The sequence below is a fragment of the Microtus ochrogaster genome, unplaced genomic scaffold (assembly GCF_000317375.1).
Source record: "Microtus ochrogaster isolate Prairie Vole_2 unplaced genomic scaffold, MicOch1.0 UNK35, whole genome shotgun sequence".
Lineage (NCBI taxonomy): Eukaryota > Metazoa > Chordata > Mammalia > Rodentia > Cricetidae > Microtus > Microtus ochrogaster.
Window position 1 is genome coordinate 1,415,576 of NW_004949133.1, and position 17,304 is coordinate 1,432,879.

Consider the following 17,304-nt stretch of genomic DNA (forward strand, 5'->3'; position numbering starts at 1 on the left):
TATCTATCTATCTATCTATCTATCTATCTATCTATCTATCTATCTATCTATCTATCTACTCACTGTAAAGACTCATGCCTATAAGGAAAGGTCTTTCACCATATCTTCTATGTAGACAGTTCACAGGCTAAGTTCTGAATTCTGCTTTCATCCCTGTTTGGCTCCATAACTTGAGACAAATCAGATCTTACTCTATCATATTTAAAATTAACAGAGCCTTCACACTTCTTTAACCCAGGAGACAGGCTCTAATTTTTACAGGTGAAAATACCATCTTCTCAAGGAGAGATCCAAATGAAAGAGATGAAACAGTTGACTCATTCTGCCTTTTCTTTACCTGAGTAGCAGCCAGTGTGTCTCCAGAATCCCCTCGGCTGACCATGGCATCCTTTTCACTCAGCCATGCTTCCTCTTCCTCTGCGTTCTCCATGAATTGCAGATACTGAAGAGACTCTTCCAACTGGGCCCCTCTGTAACAAGGTGGTCATCCCAACAGAAGTAGGAAGGGACAGGTAAACTGTGGAGCTACAGTGGGGTAGCATAATTCCATTCCAGAAAAAATCACTGGTTCTAAGGACAGACACAGTTTAACTGGACAAGAACAGTCTACATCCCTATTGGTCAGTGGTGCTGATCTCCCATGACACAGGAGAGACTAGTGCTCTTGAATTTTGTTTTGCAATAGCATTGAAACTTTGACAAAAAGAAGGAAATTCTACCCAAACAAAAGTTTCAGGATCATGAACACTCCACAGTGAGGCAGTGGCTCTCTATATCAAGCACCATCTTTCCTCTTATTTGATGAAGGATAAGATCAAGAAAAGATCCTTGCTTTTAAAAACACTTATTTTTTTAAAAAGTTATGCGCATGTGTATATGTGATGTGGGATTTCCCTCTGTATGCTGTGATTATCACTTATAAATAAAGGAACTGCTTTGGGCCTATAGCAGAGCTGTAGGGGAACAGAGCTAGACAGGAAAAACTAAGCTGAATGCTGGGAGAAAGGAGGCAGAGTGAAGAGAAGTCATGGAGCTGCTGCCAGAGACAGATGTGCTGAAACTTTGCTGGTAGGTCAAGACCTCATGGTGATGCTCAGATTAATGGAGATGAGTTAAATTAAGAGTAAGAGTTAGCAAATATGAAGCTAGAGGTAATGGGTCAAGCAGTGATTTAAATGATATGGTTTCTGTGTGATTATTTCAGGGTTGAGCAGCCGCGAACCAACAAGTGGCCTCAGTGCAACATATATGCCTGAGTAATAATGCTAGGCTGGTGTTTCAAGGTGCTATAGAAAAGCATGCTGAGCAAATCATGGGGAGCAAGCTAGTAAGCCGCATCTCCTATAGCCTCTGCATCAGGTTCCTGCACTGCTTGAGTTCCTGCTTTTACTTCCCTTAGTGATGGAATGTGACATGGAACTGCAAGCCAGGATAAACTCTTTCTACTCCAAGTTGCTTTGCTTTATGATGGCAGTAGAAGTATTAACTAAGTCACCACACACATGCTGGTGACTGTCAGCCAGTAGACAGCCCTGTATTCCCTGGAACTGGAATTACAAATGATTGTCAAGCATCCAATTATAGGTGCTGAGAACTGAATTTGGGTTGTCTGCAGGAGTATCAAGTGTTCTTAACCGCTGAGCCATCTCTCCATTCTGGTAAATTCCTTTTATTCCCCAGAAAGAAATGTCTGCCCATAGCCACCAGAGGACAGGTTCATGAGGAACTTGGTGTTTGTGGCAGAATTAATAAAATAGATTTGGGTTTATAGACCATGTTGGGCTGAAACATGTCTTCCAAACACCAGTCTAATTCCCCCAACACAGGAGCCTCATTGGGATTTCTATAGTCCACCTCACCTGGTCTTGGCCAACTCTTTGAGCTTTTCCCAATGTTGAACAAACTGAGCCAGCCGCTCCTGAATCTCCTCCTTCCCCACAGCAGCCTTGTCTCTCAGGCTCTCTGCTGTATCCAGGACATTCTAAAGAACACATATTCCACATTATGTTATCCCATAATCTCCTCCTCTCATTTGGTCATAATTCATGGCAAAGGATCTAGTCTTTCTTTCCTAATGCCAGATTATCCATGTGCTCCTGGGACTCAAATAGGTCCTGGGATACTGGTAAAATGAAGAAAGCTAAAGCAATATCTTCTATGCTAAATGTTTCCAAATATATTGACAAACATCCAAGAAACCCAGTAGCCTACTCTACTTGTTATTCCTTATGGGTTATTTTTTCTTTCTCTTTTTTTATTACGATTCTTTTTTTTTAATAAAAAATTTCTATCTCCTTCCCTCCTCTCACTTCCCTCCCTCCCCCCCACTTCCCATCCCCCTCCCTCTCCAGTCCAAAGAGCAGTCAGGGTTCCCTACCCTATGGGAAGTCTATGGTCCTTCCCCCTCCCCTAGGTTCAGGAAGGTGAGCATCCAAACAGACTAGGCTCCCACAAAGGCCGTCCATGCAGTAGAATCAAAACCCAGTGCCATTGTTATTCACAGTCACGTGGGACTCTGCTTGCCAGTTCAGAATCAGAGTTATCTTTTACAGGCTTCTCAGTCCACATCCCAAATGTCAGTGACTGTCCATCAGTGTCAGAATTAAACATTCTATGAAAGATCTTGGCATCCTATCTAGAATCTTCTATTCAGAGAACATAAAATATGCCCAAGAGAAGAATTTCTATGAACTGAATGAGGAATAGCTATGTCTGAACACTGCTTTTGCATTTTACTGTATGGATTTATCTAACTATGATGTGAAGAACTTCATTTAAGTGATTTGTGTCTCTTTAGGTCTGACATTCAATTCCTACCTGGACAGCAGGTTCATGTGCCACGAGCTCTCCCTCTAGGCGTTTGTGTTTCTTCAGTAAGTTCTGAACACTCTGAAGGTCTCTCCCATAGTCTTGGGAGCTCACTCGCAACAACTTCTCCCTGAGATCCAGAAAGAAAATCGAAAAAAAAATCTCCCTCTGCACTGGATTTCTTGCCTGCACACACTGAAGATGAAAACTGAAACTAATGTTTATTTTCAGTGAGGCAGAGGTTTAAAAGAATTGTTGACATAAAAATTAATTAAATCTGTTTGGGGGTTACACAGGGAGGAGGCGATACATACTCTATCCAGGCTTCCTCATCATCCAGGTCCTGAAAGAACTGGAACAAGGCATAGGTCTCTTTCAGCTTTTCATGGTGTGCAGCTGCCAAGCTCTGGACATTTTTGAAGCGCTCATTGACACCATTAATTTTCTCTTCTATCTGGTCAATGTTGAAAGTCCCACTGGAGATCAGCTCCTTAGCCAGATTATTCAGATCTTTGAGAGGGTCCTAGAAAATCCAGCATGCTTAGTGAATGAAGGAATATGTAATTATATAGACTCTATACTTCAGTCAATAGTGGGTCTATTTCCTTAACTAGATTGAAAAGATGGCTTTCGAAGACACTGATTTTGATATACATGACTAAGGGTTTCACACAAAGTAATTGGGTAAGAGGTGTATCATCAATATAGATATCATGCCTATATTACTCCAGATCACATTTATTTCTAGTCAAACTAGCCTATCTATATTCTTTCCTGTTCTCACCACCAAGAATAACCTTCCCCACACACAGCCGTCTTCACAGTGCTGCACTTGATAGTTACTAAGCAACTGGTCAAAGTATTCAACAGTGCCCTCTTTTGTAGTATTTTTGGGCTGACCCCACAATACATTCAGTGCCTTTATGCTTGTGTTCATGCTAGTGCAGCCCAATAATTATGTAATGGAAAATATTACAAGGTTCTGACACAACAAAACCAGAAAACTTTTGGCTTTTTGACTTCTTAATGTGTATCTTGGTTACTAAGTAAAACTAATTTTATATAAGTATCTGGTATGTAATCAATAGTTAATCCTGTCAGAATTTTTTTTACTGCCACAGGTCAGGCTGTAACTGGAATCCTCCATAGAACATACGTATGTATTTATTGATGTGTTTCATTCTTATTGCATTCTCTCATCTGGCTTTATTTCTTTCCTTTCCTTTATAATGCTGACTTCTCTTTTCCTTCAGCTCAAGTGTGTAATTTCAGAAAGTAGTAAGTTTATTCATTAGCAAAATGATAAATAAGATAACTTTCAGGATCCACTTCCCAGAGTCTGAAGCCTATGTTTCAGTGGCTTCAGTGGTAAGTGATAATGACTGTTACAATGACTCTGCCTCCCATGGATTTAACCTGACTGCAATGGCTGCTGGTCAGTGATATCAAGGCTGTATTCTCAAGTACTCTCCTAAGATAGGAGGTCGTAAATATTTCCACCCTGTCCAGAGGAGTGAGATTCCACCGCTTCTTACCTCTCGCGCCAACATCTCTGCTTCCAGTAGCTGATGCTTCTTAAGTAGGTTTCCTGCTGAGGTTAAGTCCCTGGCCTGATCTTTCATGGCCAACAAGCCTTCTGCCTGGGACCAGAGAAATGGGAAGCAAAGATTCTAGGTGAAAACTGTATTTATTTAAGGAATGTTCTCAGATATTTACCAAGAAGGGTCAAGAAAATAATTCACATATAAATTAAATTACTTAAAGGGTATTTATTAAGTTCTAATGTTCATATCATTCTCAGGTACAGTTACCTCTGAAAGCCAGAACTCAAAGTCCCGGATGCTGGTGTTGAACCTTTGCTGGCGACTAGCCTCATTGAGCTTCTGCCCTTTGTCAGTTGTTCTCTCTAGGAGAAAGTCCCATTTTTCTTTTAGCTTGTCCAGTTGCTCCTAGGTCCAAGAGAGTGAGAACTCATTATAGTCCTTGGAATTCTGGGCCCTATAAGAACTTGAAGGGATTTGATGTGGGAAGTGATGTATGCTGTGAATATGTTTTATTGCCATGGGTTAATAAAGAAGCTGCTTTCTTCCAATGGCTTAAATGGAGTAAAGCCAGGCAGAAAGAGATCTCTATCTCTATCTATCTATCTATCTATCTATCTATCTATCTATCTATCTATCTATCTATCTATCTATCTAGAGTAGGCAGAGTCAGGAAGAAGCCATATAGCCACATCAGGAGACAGATGCCTCTGCCAGAGTCTGCTGAAGCTTTACTGGTAGGCCACAACCTCATGGTGATGCACAGATTAGTGGAGATGGGTTAGTGTAGGATATAAGAGCTAGCTAAAAATATGCTTAAGCTATTGGCCAAACAGTATTGCAAATAATATAGTTTCGGTGCGATTATTTTGAGTCAGGGCAGTCAGAAAATGAACTATTGGCCTCTGCCAACAGGGATAATGTAGGGGAGAGTCTAAGTGCAATGGTGCTAGTTGAGTGTCATCCATTTCAAACTAGTAATATGAATCTGGGAAACAGCCGGTGTGAGGTGAAAGGAGAAGTTTGAAACCAGGATGCTGAGCTTCATTCCTTGGCTGGTGTTTGAATGCCAAAAGGTACTTGGCAGAAAAGAGAAAATGTCAAACAGGTATGGTTAAGCTGGAAGCCTTGTTGGGATTCCAGGAAATGTGCCTATATTTCTACTTCTACCCAGGAAATACTGAAGGCGTGAAGGACTTCTCTTCAGTGGCCTCTGAAGACCAAACTTATCTCAGCACACACTTTACCTTCATGTTCTCTTCATCTCCATCACATACGCCCCGCTCAATCAGGGAGTTCCCAAGACTGATGACCCCGTCAACCTGCTCTGCACGACCATTGACTTCATTTTCGAAGGCCTGATGTTTCAGATACTTCCTCTAAAGGCAAAGAAAAAAACTACATCAGCTGCTCATCTAGAGAAGCATTATTGGAGACTCATCAAGAAAAGCATGATTAGACCAATGGGACAAAACAACCACTGTGCCTCCCCCCCCACCCCCAACAACAACAAACAATAAAACTAAACCAGCCACCTACTGTGTGTGATCATTCAAACATTAGTGAGAGTGGAGAGATTTTTCACGATTTCTATTTTGAACTTGCCTGAATGTTAGTTGCGTCTTTATAGGATTCATCACATGCTGTGGGCAGCATCTCATCAATCCATTCTTCTATATCCTCATAGTCACGATAGAACTGTTTCAGGTCAGCATGGTTCCCGAGCTTTCCCAGTTCAGCAAGCAGCTGTTCTTTGAGAGATTTCCATCTAAAAGATGAGGTCAGATCATTTTTTACCCAGCATTATTTTTTTTTGCTCCAATGCTACATATATAACATTTTCCCTCTTCCAACCTGACCCTTGACCTTTCATAGACGCTCACTTTTTCAGGCATATAACCCAGTGGTTAAGCAAAGTAACCTATCAAGTATCTTTTATGCTTTTCATGCTGCAAGTCTAGAACAGGAGGTTTCCTAAGAAATAAATGCCCAAAGGACAAGAATTTAAAGGTATCTCCTTATCATGATGCTGATGTCGAGCGGGGACTTTGCAGGCCAGACCTGTCTAGCACTCTTTGGAGGCGAGCAGCAATCTCTTTTTTGGCATAGTGGTCATCATCTATGAGCCTTGTGGCAACATGCTCTAGGTCAGCAATCTTCCCTTCCTGCAAAAAAGGAAGTGAAAGAACACAGGTGCCTGGTGAGTAGGTCTTTGATATAATTCCAGGATCTACCCTAAAGATAAACATTGTGTGTGTGTAGTACTAACTTCCCTATATACCAAACTTTTCTCATGGTTATTGTAAAGATGAATCCTGTGTTGTGTAAAATGCTAAAATAGAGAGTAACATGAAGTCACCTTTAATTCTAAAACCTGTGTTTTATAATAATGGAGACCTTAATATGAGAAAGCCAAATGTCCAGACATAATTTTTCAACCTCTTCTTCCTGCTCCATCATTGTCTGTAAGAATCAAGGGTGACTTGAAGATTACGAGACTGCTGAGAGTAATGCCATCTACCCACACAGGTGACACCCATTCAAACTATTTTATTTTACTTTAGTTTTTGATCAGCTTATCAAGTATCAAATTTTCCTGTGACTGTTTTATACATGTTTAGTTTTGGTTGACCCTTATGCTAATCCATTTCTCTTTCCCATATCCCTGTACTTTCTCTGTGTCTTTCAGGCTTTCTACCCCCAGTATTTATTCCTGCTCACTTTCACATCACATGTGATCTACATGTGCCTAAGGAATCTTCCTTCCTTTCTGATAGGCATCAGTCTACTTTTCTGGTTCTGCAATGTTCAACACCCATGCAAAAGCACATGTACAAAAGCTAGAAGCTAGGGTCCCCAGCTGGGCGCTGGTGGTTCATTCCTTTAATCCGAGCACTTGGGAGGCAGAAGCAGGTGGATCTCTGTGAGTTCGAGGACAGCCTGGTCTACAAGAGCTAGTTCAATGACAAGCTCCAAAGCTATAGAGAAACCCTGTCTCAAAAAACCAAAGAAGAAGAAGAAGAAGGAGAAGGAGAAGAAGGAGAAGGAGAAGAAGAAGGAGAAGGACAGGAGAAGGAGAAGGACAGGAGAAGCTGCTAAAGGACATTTGTCTAAGACAGGACTGATGGAGCCCAGCCTATCCCTAAGGATTTGTGTACAGTTCTGTGGGTGATGGAGAGGTATCTGCTTCTATGGTGTAGTTACTGGTGAGGGCCTCTTTTTCGTATAAACAAGCTTACACCATGTTCCAGTCAACAACCTCATGAATGTCACAGGCCATTAAAGAAGAAAAGAAAAAAATATATGGAAGTAGAATGAACAAGGGCGAGCTGAGAGGGAAGACAGCAAGTGTAGGAGTGGGCAGAGGACAAGGACAGGTAACCGGAGATGACTATGTTCAAAACATGGTGTATGTACATGGATCGTCATAGGAAACCCACTATGACACACAATTAACAAGCCTAAAAACAATGCTTAAGGAGAAACAAATGCAAAGTAAAATGCCTTAAAAATCAGAAGACTAGGTAAGGGCATATAGTATCTGTTATTATTATAATAGTTTGCTGTGGTCTCACTACAGTCTGGGTTCCTTGAGAGTGGGAAAGGGTGTCAGCAAAAGAATTGTGTCTGCCCACTAGATGAATTTCCCACAAATGACTGGCTATGAATACCTCAATTCATATTTACTTATACTTCAAAAAAATGCATGTTTTCCTCACCCTCTATGGTTAACCTCTGGTAAAAATAAGTATGTTTTTTTTTCTTACTTTTACATCAAAATAACTTTTAAACTAAAAATAATGCTCAATATTTTGTTAGCTTGTCTAAATATTGGGCCAAGCATCTCCTGTCCTTACAAAACTAAAAGGTGATAAACATAGGCATGCATTTTCAAGAACAATAATATTCAAATCTTAACAAAGCATGTTTCCAGACATGAGGGTGATTTGCCATGAACTACTTGCATACGGCTGGGTTGCAATTCTCTAACTGTTCCCTTTTTATATAAAAGGGTCATGAATGCTTAAGCCTTTCTATAAGGAACCTGAGAACAATCAGTAACCAAAGAATTTTAGGGAAAATATTTGAGAAAAAAAGTGGGGTTCCTGGGAATGTTTCCATCTGTGTCCCATGAGCGACTGACAAAGTAAAACTAAAATCTGCCAAGAGCATCATCAACATTATGAGACATAAGAGTGGCTGCTGGCTGCGTGGTCTTAGCTGTATTCTGTGCTGTTTTGAGGTCTACTGATCTTTGCTAAATGAGAGACCATCTCCACGGACTTTGCCTCTTAGAGACCCTTTGGACAAGCATTTATATGCTGATCTGTAACTAGGCCACATGGCTCCCAACAATAGTTGGAACTGGAAATTTTAAAAATGATTTATTTATTTTTATTTTATGCATGTTGATATTTTGCCTACGTGCATGTCTGTGTGAAGGTGCCAGATTTCCTGGAGGCAGAGTTACAGGCAGTTGTAAGTTGCCATGTAGGTGCCAGGAACTGAACCCAGGCCCTCTGAAAGAACAGCCAGCATTCTTCATCACTGAGCCATCTCTCCAGCCCCTGGTACTGGAATTTTAATATTGATTATTACCTGGGCAGCGATTGCTTTGTCCAAATCATCCCGTTTCTTCATCAGAGCTTGGAGACTGCTTAAATGATCCCTGTCGTCGGACCTTAGGGAATTCTCACGTGCCACCATCCAGCTCTCCAGCTGCTCACAGTTCCCTCGGAACAACTATAGGGGGTGAATAGGTGAAATCATAGGCAAACATACGGTTGGTTACTCTACAGGGGCCAAGGAAGTGACTTTATTCCTCCTCAGTGGTGATGACACAGAGCATCTTGCCAGACCCGGTATATCCTCTGATGAAGCATCCTTTTAATGAGTCTTAAATATACTGTTACTTTACAATTTGCTTACATGTTTTATAAGTCATAGCAAATGAAGTACATGTGAGGATACTGTCGCTATATGGTACATCTAGTAACTACTGACTGGCTCTCTCCTTTATCTCCCCCCACCTCTTAAAATCAGAGACAGACTCTTTGGTAGCCTCAGATGTCATCGAACTCAGTATGCGGCTGAAATTAACCTTAAAGGAAGGATCTAAGTTCTGAGATTTTCCATGTGTCTAACTTTCAGCTGGTTACTTTTTCAAAACTTTGTCAGATATTACCCGTAGATGTGTCTGATATTTCCAAACACTCCCTCAAATTTATGATCACCCCTTCCTCTTTATCCTCAAAATATTCATACATTATTTTGTTAGTAAAAATCCCCTATATTAGAATTATCTGTACTTCTTACGTAAAGAAACACACTCTAAGGATATTTGTAGTTCTAGGACCTGAACACAGAAGTTCTTATTGAAAACTAATCCTTCAGCTAGTTACTTAATTGTATTTAATGACAATAACCTCTTTTATGTATAAGACTGATTGCTATCTTTTGCACACTCTTTTAAAAAAGCTTTTAATTTTTAAAACTTCAGTTATTTATTATTATTAGTAGTAATGCATCTGCGCATGTATGAGAGAGAGGGTTGTGGGAGGTTGTGCATGGGAAAGTCAGTGGACAACCTTGTGGAGTAGCTCCCCCTCTACATGTCTTCTAGAATGTCATTCAGCTAATCAGGTTGTTCAGCAAATAGCTTTACCCACTGAGCCATTGCATAGACACTTGTTTGTCTCTTTTAACAGAAACAAGAGCCTAGAACATAAGGATGCTCAGTCTACAGCACAGAGTGCAGTGTGCCGCAACCAAGAGACGCTGGCGTCTCCAGCTCACAGAGTCTAATACAGTGAATGTCTGCAATCAGCATCTGAAACCACTCACTATATGGAGAATTCTATACCTGAAGTTCTAAGCACTGGTCTAGCATCTTCTTGCGGTTTTCCCAACCCTTCTCCAACTCGTCTCTCTTTAACTTAATATCATGAAGAGTATTTTCAATTTCAGGGCTGTTTCGGTGGCCTCCGTCTATAAGTTCTGTGCCGAAGTCCTCTAAGGCCTGGAAGGTGGGGTCCTCTCCCTTCATGTCCTCGTGATGCTCCTATGGGGAAAGGAGGCAATGTGAGGGAAGGTGATGGAGAAGACTGTAGGAAATTCTGAAGCGAGGAGAGAGTTTTACATCAGTGGTCAATAGCCGTACCTGGTGACGTTCCAGTAAGATCTCTGTGCCAGTTAAGTCCTCAGCCAGCTCAGGTGATGATATTACGCCACCAATGCCTTTGATCCAATTCTCCAGATCACTGAAGAAGGAAATATATTAGGATCAATTGTGGTTGTGCTTATTTTTTTCTGCCTCAGCAGAAAGAAACTCTATGCCCCAAACTCATCTCCTGGCAACATCTAGTATATATTATATACTTTACAGATGCTTACTCAGTTGGCCGGCTTACCTCACATCCTTAAAGAAAATGGTATTTTAGGGCTTGAAGCATTAAACCTGATTTTTCTGTGCCTCACTGGAGATGACACTTAGATCCACTCTTCGTAACCCATCAGTGAATAACATGTGTATCCAGGTTATTCCTAGGGTCTCTACACAGGGCAATGTGTAGAAACTGCCCATCTTGCCTGGTGAATGTCAGCCTTTTGAGCTTTACCTGGCCTTGCTGAGGAAGAGGAAGAATTTATGGGCCTCATTCAGACTCTCTTTTCGATCATTTGTTAGACCTTGTAGGGTATCCCAGGCCTCATTCAGCTCTCTTCTCTGCTTCTGCAGGTCCTCAGTAGCATCTGGGTGAGACTCACAGAGACGCTCAGCTGTCTCCCCCAGTGTGGTCACCTGGACAAACAGAAGAATTTTGATAGCAGCATGGTGGTTCCCTGAACCATACAAAATTGCTTTTGCTGTTCTGTCATTGTTGTTGCCTTTTAAATCAATTCTGCAAACTTCTGGGTCTTAATTCTTCATATGAAAACATTTGTGCTCTGTATGATGATGCCAAGTTATAGGTTGCCTCCAATGTATATGGAAAGTTTCAATCTTCCCTCTTCAGCTCTGAGGTAGCAATAATCCTACTTAATTAATGACCGAGGAAAAACTCCCTAATACCTAGACATAGTCTGATTCTACTAGGTACGAATATTCATTTTCTCCTTGGCATTTGTTTCCACGGTTGGTTGCAAGTCTATTCACTCAACATTCTCTAAAGTATTCATTTAGACAGTAAAAGTTCAATAGTTTTTCCTGTGTTGATGCACAGAGGGCATGATATTTTAATGTTTTTCCCTGAGGGAGAGTGTACAAAAATTAGTATAATGCAAGATTTTAAAAGTGTGTAAGTATAATGGATTTGTCAAGAGACCCAAAGAAAGGCACATTGCTACAGGCATCAACTTGGAGAAAGTATGGAGAAGGATTGAAAATATATATATATATCACCTTTTCTCCCAGGGGGATGATGTCTCTCTCAAAGACCTCATGCTGCCTTTGAAGGGCCTGGACACTGAGCAGGTCAGAACCAGGGTCAGCAGCACTAAGAGCCTGACACTTCTTATCAATCTGTTCCTTGATATCATCTGCTTCTCTGGAACACAAAAGAGTGAAGGACATAGGAGAATGATGTACTTCTCCTAGAGGGGCTGGCTCACAAGGAAGCCAGTACCACCACCACCTTCAAATCATTCTCTTCCTTCGTGACATACTGGTACTTAGGCTGCTTTGATCAAGAGATATAGATGCTGTTATTATTTCCATTCCATGTATCAGAACACAGGAGTTTAAAGATTTCTCAAGATGCTATCACTACCAGATGGTGGAGCGCAAGTTTGAACCTAGTATACTAACTGCAGAACCACATGGTTAAACGACACATTTCATACTTTTGCACTGTAAGCCATTTTAAATAGCCATAACCATCCTTGTCTCTGTTTTCTTTTGGCATCATCAAAATCACATTCATATGCATGAAAGTATTTGGTTTCTTTTTAATTTGCTTTATCATTTACTTGTAAGTGTGTGTTTCTTAGTACAGATGTGGATGTGAGAACGAAGCATTACAAAAGTTGCAGGAGTAGCTTGAGTGGTTGACGAGACCTGCTGTTTTTTTGAAGGGAAAATGGTGGAGCCATAGATCTGAGGAGGAAGGGAGGTGGGAGGAGCTGGGAGGAGTGGAGGGAAGCGAGGCTGATGTCATAATGTACTGAATGAGAGAGGAGTAAATAAAAAGAAAAATATAGCAAAAAGAGGTGTTATATCTTCTGCCATTCTCTTTCCATTTCTCATTCAAGAACATAATGACTTAAACCCAATTTATCCTTCAAACTTGATTCTCTATTATGGAATGATAGCTAAATCTCAAATTATATGTTATGCCCAATTGAATATTGAACTTGATTATCTTGAGGTGTCTAGTGTGTCCAGTGAGGAAAATTTGCTGAAGACAAATCTGGTCTATTGGCAGACTATCTCTTTTTGAAGAAGAGACCTATCTACTACCAGCCCTTCCCCATAGGGACCAGACTTAAAGGCACGCTGCGGGGGCTGCAGCAGAGCAGTACCATCCAAGTGTGAAGGTTCTTACCTGTGGAACATCTCAACAGCATGGGCGCTGCTTAGCAGCTGATGCTGCTCATCTGCCAGCCTCTTCAAGGAATCCCAACGGGTGTTCAACTCCTTAAAGAAGAAGACATGTGGCTTTGGTCAGAGAGCTTCTTCAGACAGCTTAGTGCTGACAAGTCACTTTCAGCTTTCCTGTTAGCCCTTTAGAATGCACACAGCTCTGTTTCTCCCTTGCATGGTTTTAAGATAGAAAACCAAGTTCTATGGTGCTTGCTTGTTAAATGTGTTCTGGGGATCCAAAATTAGCTCTTCATAATTTGTTCAATAACCCATTACCAACAGAACACCTCTGTAGCCCCTAAGCATCCTGATACTGCCTTTTGAAGATACTAAGAATTTATTATTTCAGAATTTTTGTCCTTCACACTCCAACAACTATGTGTGAAAACACAGAAGTAAACACTAAGTAGATCTGCATTATTAAAGTTCTCTGAGACAAATAAAAATAACTGGACCATTTATGGTCTCCTCTCATTGGTCTTTTCTACAACCAGTTTCACACTGCCTTTCCACTCTGGTCTTTGGAATAAGAAGTTAAATCGACCAATGTAAAACAAGGACTCCAGAACGCAGTCTGGCCTTGAGCAGGAATGGAGGGAGCCTGTGATTACCTGTCGTATGTGAGCACCTTCTGGTGTCAGGAGCTTTTCAATCAGCAGTTCATCAGCTACCTTGTTGATATCGTTTAGCCGAGGCTCATTGCTCTTTAGATCCTGGAGAAGAAAATGCATCCAAAGTACTAGAACTCTTTTTCTTCGACTTGCCATTCATGCCTGCTACCTGGGCTCACATTTAATTAAATGCTACTAAAACAAATGGTTAACATCATTTGTGATACACATACTACTCTGTCATTTGGCACCGCACTGTGCCCATAAACACTCTGATACCAGGCAGTTTTCCAATACTTTCCAGAACCTTTAGTTTTTGGAGTATGAAGTGTATATATTTATCTTAACTTCCTTAAGTTATTTTCCATGTATTAATTTATATTATCAAAACATTTTAAACCCCAGGTATATGCCTACATGCCAATATATATGCATATCTCCACATGAAGAATAACAAAAGAGATGGGAAGAAGATTTATACTTATGCTATTTGAGATAATAGAATAAATATGAGTGAAGAAAAATCAATGAAAGGGTTCTCAGGAGGTAAATAGTAATTTTCTGGCTGTGAAATTAGGTCACATCTCTTTTTACAACTAATGCTTCATATTTTGAGCCCACATGAGTCCTGGGACATCCCATCTCAGTCTGGGATTCATTAGTACAGTATGTCACAGGGCAAATTTTGAAGTATCATGGGAGGTCTCTGCACTCCCTAGGAAATTTTGGAGAGTCAGGAACTGGGGCTGAAAAGTTAACTTGAGTAGTTTCAGATGCCCTTGCTTTCTAGTTATTAACAATCAGTGAGAATATTAACTGTGGAGGTCTCAAACACCATGGAGGATATCCAACAAATATGATGCAAAAACCTCCAAAAAATAAATAAATAAACCATTTAAACAAAGTTCTCTTGCTTACTCTCTGAAACTCATCAAATTTCTTCTGCAGCTCCCAGACATCATCCATTTCCACCCCAGTGTTCTCCGCCTTTTTCTCTAGGATCCACTCCAGCATGTCTCCTGCCTCATAGGCCAGCAGAAACTCGTTGTAGCGTTGCAGCAGGCGTCGTCTTCGTTCTTCTGCTCGGTCCAGGAGGGAGTCATATCTGAGTGGAGGAATCAAGAAGGGAAAATAATGGGTTGAAAAATACAGAAAGCATAACAAATGAGAGTCAGGGTAAGAAAACTAGAAGAGGAAATGGATAGAAAGGAAAAGAAGACCAAATCAAAACGAGGTCAGTAAAACAGCAGAGAAACAAAATGGGAGTAAAACAGACATTAAGATGAAGAATATAATACTTAAAAATAGAAGTGTCTCCTGCACCCAAGGCTCAGGGAACATCCTGGAAGAGATGGCAGAAACACTGTAAGAGCCAGAGGTCTTGAAAGCCTTCTCTGAGAATGTATCTTCTAGAAATTGCTTCTTAAACAAGACCTGAACAATAACACTATCAATAGACAAGCTAATACAGAAAGGAAAAAAAAAAACCTATGGAGTCACACACCCTTAGATCAAGAACCACATCAACTCATGACAACGTAGAGAGGAAGAATTAGCCTCTTCCAGGGAAAAGCCTCCTCATCGGCTATTCAATCCAAAATGATTGGCCATGAAATCATACACACACAGCAAAAATATATGCAACAGATTTTACTTACAAGCCTTCACATCTATCTATCATCTACATATCAATAATCAAAGAAAGAGAGGCCATCAATTGGAGGGGAGAATAGGAGGACATGGAGAAGTTAGAGGGAGGAGACATGGGAGAGGGAGAGGGGAAAGGGAAAGAAACTGTGTAATTATATTTTAATTGTGTATCTTTAAAATATCGATGGATGAGGAAAATGTCTTTTGCCATCACTTTCTTGTTATAGAAGAGAGAAGTTCTACATGCCAGCTAGATAGATATGGAAGTATACAACATTCTTCTTTTTTTTTTTTTTTTTGGTTTTTCGAGACAGGGTTTCTCTGTGGCTTTGGAGCCTGTCCTGGAACTAGCTTTGTAGACCAGGCTGGTCTCAAACTCACAGAGATCCGCCTGCCTCTGCCTCCCGAGTATACAACATTCTTATGGATGTCTGGAGACTTAGAAGGAGGCTGCCAGAGGAGTCGGAAGACATGGCTTCATTAAAGGTCTGACACTGAGACAATTAATGCTCCTGGGGTTTCCTTTCTTCATATACAAACTAAAGTGTGAGTTTACATCTCTAAACTGAAAGCGGCAGGACCATGAGAGAAAAGCAGGGAGTATTTGTCAGCCTCCATGAAAGTCTCCATCCCACAAACTTACTGGTCCTCTATCTGCTGCTGGAGCTGGGGGATGTTGATTGGCTCTTCTCGTCGCTGCTGTGGGAACCCTGGTAGTTCATCGTGGGCCAGTTTCCTGACATAGACTGCTGGCACAAAGCCCTGGTGATCATCAGCTTCAACCTTCCACCAGTCCTGAAGGGAGGAAAGATTCACACTCCTTTCTTAACCCTTCCAAAGTCACAAACCATAGAGGCTTCAACTCTCACCACATCCCCTGGAACAGGATCAGCTGGCTGTTAAGGGCTAAATATCACTCATAGATGGCACATAATTTCCATGTATTACAGAAAGGGTCGAGGAGGAGCTGCAGGAATTTGGAGGTCTGCTCCTGAACTTAACAAATCTAATATCTGATGTCAGATGGGCATGGCTCTCAAAAGCCAGGGCTGGGCCACTCTGCTCCTCAGGAATTGGGCCTTCTTGGGGTGATGGTCTCTATGTTTGATAGCAGTGCATAGGAGCTGATTCCTCACATCCCACTTCCAAGGCACTAAAATATAGCAATTTCACCAAAATTCATTAATACAAGTTCTTCAAGTGCTTGCGCACTAACCACTCTGAAGTCTCGTTTCTTAGAGAAAACACTCTGAAGTCTCGTTTCTTAGAGAAAACACTCTGAACTGTGACCCAGGCAAAGAGGAATTGGAATTTACTTAGAGTTTCTGATATGAAAATATCTTGCCTCTCTAAAACGTTTATTTATTTTCGATAATAGTAACAAAAATAAAAGTTCTGCTTTTCTTATAAAGATCTTTAGGAAAATAGTTACATGTTGAATATTTTTATAAGAGACACATACTGTGAAATTCCATTCATTGTTTTAGCACTGACTTTATATGCATATAAGAATTCAAGTCAATTAAAGATAAATTTCTTTCTCTTTCCTTCCTTCCATCTTTCTCCTTCCTTCCTTTCTTTCTTCCTTCGTTTCTTTCTTTCTTTCTTCTTCCTCTTTAAACATGGTGTATCTCTTTGTTGCTCAGGCTGACCTCAAATGTTTGTGTTTGAGTGAGTCTTCTGTCTCATCCCTACAGGTGCCTGGGACTAAGGTGCACATCATCTTTTATCGGGGCTTCTCCCAACACTAAAGATGTTGTTTTATCAAATAGTAATCCTGTCACAGAAGAGGAATGAGCAAGGATACGGAAAGAAAAGATTAACTTAGTTCTGCAAGTACAATAATAACATAAGGTTGATGTGGGATTCCCCTCTGTATGCTGTAAATACCATTGGTTAATAAAGAAACTGGCCTGGCCTGATAGGGTAGAACAGAGGTAGGTGGGGAAAACTAAACTGAATGCTGGGAGAAAGAAGGGCAGAGTCAGAGAGAGGCCATGTAGCCCTGTCGGAGACAGACACTAGAACTTTACTTGGTAAGACACAGCCTCATGGCGATACACAGATTAATAGATATGGGTTAAACTAAGATGTAAGAGTTAGCCAATAAGAAGCT

At 40.8% G+C, this 17,304-nt stretch overlaps 1 protein-coding gene across 1 annotated transcript in view; it reads right to left on the reverse strand.

Moving 5' to 3' along the window:
• The window catches only part of Spta1 (spectrin alpha, erythrocytic 1), a 71,097-nt gene that overhangs the window by 23,311 nt on the left and 30,482 nt on the right, over window positions 1–17,304 (reverse strand). The window contains exons 22-39 of the mRNA XM_005368593.3: window positions 15,832–15,983; window positions 14,457–14,643; window positions 13,539–13,640; window positions 12,890–12,981; window positions 11,749–11,893; window positions 10,967–11,148; window positions 10,510–10,609; window positions 10,213–10,410; window positions 8,949–9,092; window positions 6,411–6,514; window positions 5,955–6,117; window positions 5,597–5,728; window positions 4,620–4,757; window positions 4,344–4,448; window positions 3,123–3,331; window positions 2,818–2,938; window positions 1,860–1,981; window positions 338–470 (exon numbers count right to left, since the gene is read on the reverse strand). Coding sequence (XP_005368650.1) covers window positions 338–470; window positions 1,860–1,981; window positions 2,818–2,938; window positions 3,123–3,331; window positions 4,344–4,448; window positions 4,620–4,757; window positions 5,597–5,728; window positions 5,955–6,117; window positions 6,411–6,514; window positions 8,949–9,092; window positions 10,213–10,410; window positions 10,510–10,609; window positions 10,967–11,148; window positions 11,749–11,893; window positions 12,890–12,981; window positions 13,539–13,640; window positions 14,457–14,643; window positions 15,832–15,983 — 2,529 coding nt within the window. The remainder of the gene's footprint in view (window positions 1–337; window positions 471–1,859; window positions 1,982–2,817; window positions 2,939–3,122; window positions 3,332–4,343; window positions 4,449–4,619; window positions 4,758–5,596; window positions 5,729–5,954; window positions 6,118–6,410; window positions 6,515–8,948; window positions 9,093–10,212; window positions 10,411–10,509; window positions 10,610–10,966; window positions 11,149–11,748; window positions 11,894–12,889; window positions 12,982–13,538; window positions 13,641–14,456; window positions 14,644–15,831; window positions 15,984–17,304) is intronic.